Here is a 9,037-nt window from a genome sequence, read left to right on the forward strand (position 1 = left end):
TGAGTTTTGTTATGGTCAACTAAAAGATAAACAACAAAAATGCCTTCTGTACACTTCATTATACGCTGTAGACGGTAAGGTTTACACTGATTATTTGGCGGATTGTTAGACAGCTCAATGTTTTCTTGGTGATGTTAATAAAACCAGAAGGTACCAAAAAGCAAGTGACAATGGTCATATGGTAATCAAAGATCTTATCAATTTATCTTTATTAGAGAAAGGAGAATAGATGTTGTATGTCACCATGAATAGTTGTATGAGACAACTTTCTTCACACATATTATCCATGCATTCCCAATATAGTTCCTATGTCTACAATAATGAAGAATTTCACTATACCCCTTCATTGCATAATTGGGGAAATGCTAAATGGGTATCGATGGTAGATATCAAATTGCATAATTTACCCCCAAGTCAATAGCAATATGCTTGAGACACTACTTCTGTAAAAGAATTCAAAGTTATTCGCAATTCCACTGGTTTTATTTTTCTGTTTCGAAAATAAGAGCAATCTTCTTTTATTAGATTTTCAAGGTACTGCCATCGCAAAGCTTCCATCATCACTGTTGAACTTAACCAGACTGAGGGGGTTTTTATTTAAACTCTTGGAAGCACCTCAGTGACTTGCCACTTGAAATAGCATTGCTTCAATTTCTTGTGGTCCTTGACATTTGAGGTAGCCAAGTGAATTTTATATCTTCTTATATTGAAAGCTTGATCAATCTGAGATGTTACAGATTCCATTTATTAAAAGTGTTGAACGATGTGAGCACCGAGACTTTAGAGGTAAAAGTTGCCATTTGATTTCCAAGCTTTAAAATATAGAAGAATTGATTTCAAGACTTTAGCACTCACCACACATACAAAGGATCAAACCCTAACCTTGCACTTAAGAAACACTTAGACCTAGTTTTGGTGAAAAGAAAAGTGAGAAAAAAATATGAAAAAGAAAAAAATTAGGAGAAGATATTTTCAAAAAATAGTAAACTTTTTTACTATTTTTTTTAATTTTTTCTCTTAGTTTTCCTTCCTATTTTTTCCCATCTAAACCAAGGGTTAAGCTATAATTTTTATGATATTTAATTTTAATTTTTCAATGTGTTGATTTGTTGTTTATATAAATTAAAAATTACTTAAATAGTCAGATATACACACACTCTTCATACCCATAGTCTAACATTTTAAAAATTTTCATATGATATATATCATATTTTGTCATACCCTCTCCACTTTTACATGTAAGAGAAACTGTCATTTTTATTTTTTTTTGAGATAATACAACTTTTAGTCCTTTATATTTGCATGAGTTATCAATTTAATTCTTTAAGTTTAATTTTTATCATTTTAGCTATTAATGTTTGCACTCACCATCAAATTAGTCCATGAAGTTTTTTAAAACAAATTAACCCTCAAAATAAGTTGACATGTAAATTAAATTGTTGATGTGGAACATATACTTCAATAAATTAACACACATAAGTAAATTTTCATTTTCTAATTGCTGATGTGTATTAATTTGTTATTTCCTATTTTTTAAATTGCAATTTATACTTTATAATTTTTTATTAGGACAATTAAAAGTTCCAGAGGGGGAAAATGATTTTGCATGATGCTATGGTGAAGGACTCGTGAACGACACTTGCACACGTCGCCACAACTCTACATTATCTGGGATTAACAACAATGTACAACAACCTGAGGTGTGGGACGATAATGGTGAACATTGAATGATGGGGGGTTATTAGCAAAGCGAGACGATAGCAAGAGATTTTCGTGCGAACACTCTTCTCCGTCTTTTTCTTCCTGCCCTAGCAGACGATGGACATGGACATTGGTGAGCCCACGTTTGGTTTTGTAATTTTTAAAATACTAAGCATGTTCCTTTTTTTTTTTTTTTTTAGTCTTAACCCAGTCAACATTCTTGCTTTACACAATGTTAATATACATGGCTACCACATCATCATTCCACTAGCCGTATCAGTGAAATTTAACTGTGTTAATTTCTCACATAACATTAAAAACTTTCTAGATAAGTATATACAACATTAAGGACTGCACTGATAAAAATTAAACTTAAAGAACTGATTTGATAATTCATGCAAAAATGACTAAAAGTTTTATTATCTTTTATTTTTTTAAATCAAAATCACATATCTCTTTTGCTCAAAAAAAAAAATCACATATCTTAAGATGCAATTACTGCACTTTCCTAGATTACTCCTCATAAACTCATAATTATCATTCATGAGAAACAATTAATGCAATCTTATTTTGATTAAATATATGAGTATTTTAATCTAGTTTTTTTATTTTCAAACGCAATTATTATAATTAATTATCAACTAATTTTTCTAAATTGGATGAAACGATTATTTTCTCTTAGACATAGACCCGGAGAGGGAGAACCTGATACACATAATTACACAATGCTTTCGCCTCTTTTTTACCTCCTACCAAACTCTTCATCAAAATTTTGTCCAGAGGAAGACCTCCAGAGTTCGAGAACACATCAAATGTTCCTCAGAAACTCCAAACAATTTACTCAAAAGATAGGGACCGGCCAAAAAGAAAAAAATCGAGTCCAAAAGAGGCGAGCAGCAGACTCTGAACTTTCCTAGCACACAAGACCAGACCAATATCTAATGAAAGGCTGGCTCAGGCTAGTGAAACGCTATCTAAATTTTACTTTATGCAAAATAAAAAAAAAACAAATTACATGAATTACAGTATGTCATAAGACAAGTATAAGAATGAACAAGTTTCTATACATTTATACACGATAGGATCCTTTAAAACAATGCATCGGAACAATATGTAGGAAGGATGGAACCTTGCATGCCCATTGGAATGGCAACTTCGCCTTTTTACCAATCTACAAACTGTCACGCCGGAATAACTTCCACCCACAAATAGCTCCTTTTTTTCCCTTCACAATTAAAAAAAGGGTCAATTTTAAGCTTCAATCTAGCACTACAAAGTTCGAACCCGATCATCCGCATTTTACTTTTCTTCCCTTACTAAATCACAGACCGCCAATTCTACCATACGCTACAACCAATTGTCAAACACTCCTACCAATGCCAGAAATATCTCTGACACCTTGTAACGGAACAGGTTGCTCCCTTATTCGAGATAGGAGGAGGGAAACTTGTTCTGTAGCAAGATCCAATCTTTCCTTTGACTTGGCAGATTCTGTGATAAGAGCAGAAACCATATTTTGTAATAATTGTACTCTTTCAGCATGATCCTTCGGTGTGCTATGAGGAGTCTTAGCAGAGGTCAAGCTGATTCGACGCCAACGAGAAGGAAGATATCTATCTGGGATCTGAAAACAATTTCCTGTTGAAAGAACTCTAAGAGCATGCCTACAGAGAATTCCAGAGAACTCAAACTGGTGGCAGCTGCAACTTATCATTCCTTCCCTAGGAGCCCAATACACTCTGCGACCACCCTCAGCTTTTGTATGGTGCCTCACAAGGAAACCATCTTCCAATGGAAAAGATGCATAATGAGCAGCCAACACAAGTTGTTCCTGAAGCTTTGAAAAGGCAAAAGGAGTGAGGATTGCGGCAGCATGTGACTCCATAGGAGCTCCAGTTTTGAGGCAAATATTTTGGAGGTTCTGTTGCATTGTTTGTTGTTCTCCAGTTTGATCTTTGAAATCCACAGCAACAGCTACCTGATTGTGAAAGCCAAAGTGAACATTAAGATAATGTTTTACGTCTTTCAAAATATAGGGTGGAACATACTGTTGAGTATAATGAACATCTTCTACAACAGCAACAAGCCTTATCCTACTAGGTGAGGTCCACTACATGGATTGAATGACGTCATTGTGCTCTATCCAAATTTACTTCTAAATAAGGAATTTACAGAGAGAACAATTTAACAATTTCTAGAGAGAGAGAGAGAGAGAGAGTACCTGCTCAACAAAGTGTGCAAGCCGAGTCTGTGCACTCAGAAATCGTTGAATGAAAGCATTAATTGACTTTGATTGACCGGTTGTAGTCATTCCCGCAAAAAAATGGCTTCTCAGGAATGGCAATGCCCAGAGCGTGCGTAAAGTATATAAATTAGCAATGTGTCTACTGGCATGCAGCGCAAAAGAACTGACCATATCCCTCCAACCTAGTTCAAAATCCTCAACTGACTCAAGATTGTAAAGTCTATAAAATTCAGCCTTCCACTCATTGTAACGTTCTCCTAGAACAGCACTAAACCAAGAAGGGAATTTTGCTACAATCATCCATATGCAGAGAGCATGTTTAGTTGCTGGCATTTCCATGGCTAATGCTTCTTTGAGACACATGTTTTGGTCCGTTAATATTGTCTGTGGAGGCTTCCCATTCATAAACCCTAAGAAAGCCTTCCAAGAAGACGATGAAACAAAGAAAGCAAAAGAAAACCCCCTAAGTGAATCGTAGAGCCATTGAACTTTTTAAAAATTAAATGCATCCATGACATACAGATTCCACAAATAAGGGGGAAATGAAAGAAAATTAAATAACTTATCATCAATAATTAACATGCCTTGCCCATTTAGATGACTGGCAAAGGAAACCAAAGCATTATAAGATACTCCCTCCATTCCCTATAATAAGTCATACTCTTGAAGGAGACTCTGTTCCAAATACAAGTCATTTCAGTAACTTTTAAGAGTAATTAATACATTTTTACATGAAAGACCCATAAGATTTAAAATTTACTGGACTCATGGTTTTGTTAACCCACTAATATGTTTTGTTCCCAATGCATGGGAAGTTGGGTTTGCTTGACCTTTGCAGTACACCAACTAATAAGGAGTGGGAGAGTCAAGTGTATTTAATGAAGGAAATTTGGAAAAATTGTAAGGTTTTTCATACACTAACTAACTTCTAATGATTGCCTTGGTGTGTGTGTGAAGTAGGTATATATGACTTATAATAAGAAATGGAGGGATTAATTGAACAAATTTACAGGGAGAAGATTACTTAACAAGAAGCATTATGCATCAAAATTAATGTTAGCTTAATTGGCCAACATTATGATGATCTGGCAGATCAACCAGATCCTAGAGGCCACCTTATTGATGTGTTGGCTACACAACATAAGTTAACAAGTTTTCTCTCCATCCATTCCTTTATTTTCGTCAAGCCACATGAAGTCTATCAACATAAAGATACAAGAGATCATAAAGAAGCTCACATAAAAAAATACAGAAACAAAAGTGTCATGTAGATGGAAAAAACCTCTTCACACTACCTTCAATGCCCAAGAATATGACCTCAAGTTTTCTTCTCGTAGAAGCACACAGCCAAAAAAGCAAGGCATTCCATAATTATTCATTCCAACCCATATACCCAATGGCATGTCAAATGCAGTTAGGCGGTGTGTTGTATCAAACACCACTGCATCACCAAAGATATCATATGACTGTATTGATGAGGCATATGACCAGGCTATATTCTCTAAACAGTTGTTTGAATCAAGTGTGAACTCAAATTTGAAATTAGGGTCTTTATCCTTAATATTTCTGCACATTCTTAATAAATCTATACTTTCCTCTTCTGGTTCTAATTTCCTAAATGACTGAAGTAAATTCCTCACATCCTTTTCAGTAAAAGGTAGATATCCAGGTTCCACACACTTCTCAAGCTCCATAAGCCGCATCATTTGATGGACAGAAATCCCAGTTTTAGCATACATCAAGATTCGGCTTTTGTCTGAATCAGAAATAGTTCTGTATGCAGGAAGAAATCGAACTTGATTTGGCTCTAAAAGTTCATGATTATGGTGGTTGGCAAAACCAGTAACACGCCATTCTGGAGTACCTAATTCTGTTGTCTTGCTTATACGCATGTAAGCCTGGCATCCACATCGGGAAGATTTTCGATTCCTTTGAGGTTTACTTTCAGTTGATGTTTTGACAGGAGTGTTACCAGCACGATGGCAAACAAAATAGCGTCTAGTTAGTCCTTTTCCAACACCATCTTTTCCCTCTGTACGGTGTCGTCGAATTGAGAACCCACACCGCTTGGCAAATTCACTATAAAATTCATATGCAGCATCATGAGTGCTAAATCTTTGCCCAATATATGGAATTGAATCATTAGTAGTCTCCAATGAAAGCCTGGTTTCATCTGGTGATTCCTCTGCGCTGCTTGTATCATCCAAAGATAGGGATCGTTGGTCTGAGGGGTCATCATAAACTACCAACATTGGGCTAGCATCCTCAGACATTATATCCCAGTTACCAGCTTAAGATAACCTGCACTAAAAAACACAGACATGAACAAATAGATACGGATGTGAACAACATAACTATGGCAGTTGAAAAATGATAGAAGTAACTGGCTAATTCTGATCTCGTTAACCAATTACTAAAGCCTCACCACACTTGGAAGGTGGATGTGGGACAAAGGAGGGACTTCTAAGATAAGATTTCAGAACAAAGTTTCCACCACCGTTCCAAAACCAAAGCAACAAGAAACAAAAACATAGGATATATATCAACAGTAACGATGAATATGATAAATGAACTTTCATAAAAACAGAACAAAATTAATTATTAGCGTATATAAATTGTAAAACACCACTTCAACAGAACAAAAGGAAAAAAGGAAGCTCGAAATGATCAAGACATCCAATGACTCTCCATGTTATTCACATGATGTGCAATGAAGAACTTCTTCCATTTCGTCATGCCCCCAAATTCATGCTATAAAAGTATAGTTATATGGGGGGAAAAACCATTACTACCATCATAAGCGGACCTATGTTACTGAAATCTTTGAAATATGCATGGTTGATATAATGCACGTTCAATTTTTGTTCCACACACTTCGATGAAGATGCCTTCGTAAGCCAATTGAGTCAGGCAACTCCTTCAAGCCACTGAAGAATGTCAATTTAAACTCAAGCTTATAAATTGGCAGAAACAACTCAAGCTAAGTCATCCCAGGTCATGCATCACAAATGCCTTGAGAATTTTCTAAATTGATGATAATATAAAGAGATTAATAAACAGAATGCCAATACACAACAAATCCAGCATTGCAAAACAAAACAATCCCAGGCATAAGTCGCTAGATATCAGAATGAAGAGGGGCGAAGTATAATGGCCAATTACACACCATTGAAGCGAAAACTAGTAATCAAAGTTTTTTAAAAAAAAAATTAAACTCAATCTTTATTCAAAAACGCCAATATTCAAACGATTACACGACCAGATTCAAAGCCAAATTAAAATGAAAAAATTTAAAACAAAGAAAGAACGGTGCAACGGTCCTACACACGCAGGTAACAGATGACGCGGGGAACAAATTCAAAACTAGAATTTTTCTTGGCCAAACATTCAAAGCCAGATTGAACAAATCAATCTCACCGAATTTTGGAAGAAGACGAAGCCCTAGGGTTTGAAACTTCTCCAACCAGGTAGGGACGGCGTCCGACGACGAGCTCGACCAAGCGTGGAATGCAACGTCAAGGAAGAAAAATGGATCCGCCACTTCTTTTTTCACCATAGCTCGATCAAAGCCTGTGTTTTTTAGGGCTATAATTATTTTTTAATATTTTGAATTTTTGTATACAATTGTGATAATAATATATCTTTTTATATATTTATATATAAAAGTCACTTTTTAAAAAAAAATTAATAATTTTTCATAAATTATTTTATCTGAAAAAGTATTTTATCAATAAATTTATTTTTAATCTTATAGTTTCACATTTCCGGGTAATATAAAATATTACATATGAAAGAAAAAAAATACTTATAATCTGACAGTATCAATAATTTAATTAGTTCTAATTAATTTATGAGTCATATTCTACCGTTATTGAAATTAATTGGAGGTAACCATTTTTTAAATACTTAACTCTTCCATAATATTTCACCACAAAAATCTTCTATAATATACAAAAAAATGTAATTATAACTCTTTCGTATTATATAAGATTTACGCTATGATTTTATTTAAATTATGATTACATTAAGTATACCTATTTTAATTTTTAGTGTATTTCTTTAAAAAAAATGATAAAAAGATTTATTTAAATTATATAAATGACAGATTGATCTCACGAAACAGTATAATTTCTTTGAAATTCTATAGAATTTTTCTGTCATTAAGAAATTAAAGGACATAACCAAATTGTCCTCAAATAAAACAAAAATCTCAAACTTTAATGTAGAGCCATTTTTGTGCGTTCTTTCATCTGCTTCATCTGCTTGTTCTCCTCTTCTTTTAGTTCATCTCTTTCCCCTCCGTCTTTATCTCCTTCTCCTTTTCCTTCTTCTCCTTCTCCTTCTTCTTCTCATTTATCTTATTTCTTTTTGAGTTTCTGTACATGAATTCCTCTATTAACTATGCAGTATGTGGGTTAATGTGCATAAATGATTGAGATTTCATTTTCTCTTCATGATTAAGGTTTTCATTTTCTAATTTTCTTTATTGTATGTGAGTATGGATGCTTACTCATGGATAAATGATAAATAATATATCATTTTCAATTGTATTGTAAATGTATAAACTAAAGTTGTAAATGACTAATACAAATTCTAAATATAAGAAAAATAATTGTTGTTAGATTAAACATAACAGATCTATGGTTATGATGTTTGGAAAATAAATATGTCGATGAATGGTTATTTTATTGTTTCAAGTTGGCATGAGAATAGTTGACATGTTGGGATGACACTAGAAGATTCAACCCTTCATATATTTTTGTTAAAAGGATTATAAGATATTTTGATGCAAATTATAAACCATGTAACTGATAACAAAATATTAAATAGTTGTCACTTTTTAAAGTTTTTTGTCATTTAAATTAATGAAAGTTGTTTTTTTTGGATTAGAGTGGTAATTTATTTTTATTGATTTAGTCAATTTACAAAAGTACTGATAAATTGCAATTTCTTGTTGCATTATTGCAAATTTAGGAACAAAAGTTGTTAATTTATGAACAAAAATTGTGAATGAAAAATTGCAAATTTTCAACATCCGATACATATCAAAACCTGCATATTCAGAGTTGCAAATGACTATTGAATTATTGT

At 33.6% G+C, this 9,037-nt stretch overlaps 1 protein-coding gene across 2 annotated transcripts; it reads right to left on the bottom strand.

Annotated features, from left to right (window-relative positions):
* Positions 1-2,610: 2,610 nt before the first annotated feature.
* LOC129285094 (protein FAR1-RELATED SEQUENCE 11) lies at positions 2,611-7,519 on the bottom strand. 2 transcript variants are annotated; one of them, XM_054920643.1, is made up of 4 exons: positions 7,364-7,519; positions 5,242-6,247; positions 3,923-4,366; positions 2,611-3,679 (listed from the first exon to the last, which is right to left on the bottom strand). In XM_054920643.1, exons 2-4 carry the CDS (start codon positions 6,217-6,219, stop codon positions 3,062-3,064), a joined length of 2,040 nt encoding a protein of 679 aa, XP_054776618.1. In that variant the 5' UTR covers positions 6,220-6,247; positions 7,364-7,519; the 3' UTR covers positions 2,611-3,061. The 2 variants fall into 2 exon arrangements, with proteins under 2 accessions (XP_054776618.1, XP_054776619.1); XM_054920644.1 differs by having other exon boundaries at positions 5,242-6,252.
* Between the last annotated feature and the right edge of the window lie 1,518 nt (positions 7,520-9,037).

This window comes from Prosopis cineraria, unplaced genomic scaffold (assembly GCF_029017545.1).
Source record: "Prosopis cineraria cultivar Desert tree isolate PC_DT_omini unplaced genomic scaffold, ASM2901754v1 PC11, whole genome shotgun sequence".
Lineage (NCBI taxonomy): Eukaryota > Viridiplantae > Streptophyta > Magnoliopsida > Fabales > Fabaceae > Prosopis > Prosopis cineraria.

Bases quoted from the DNA above. Each gene is read 5' to 3' on its own strand.
- LOC129285094 (XM_054920643.1), bottom strand. From the start codon at position 6,219: ATGTCTGAGGATGCTAGCCCAATGTTGGTAGTTTATGATGACCCCTCA. The intron at 4,367-5,241 runs GTAGTGTGAAGA...TCTTCTTGGAAG, and splicing joins CATATTCTTGGGCATTGAAG to GCTTTCTTAGGGTTTATGAA. The intron at 3,680-3,922 runs GTACTCTCTCTC...TTTCACAATCAG, and splicing joins TTGCACACTTTGTTGAGCAG to GTAGCTGTTGCTGTGGATTT.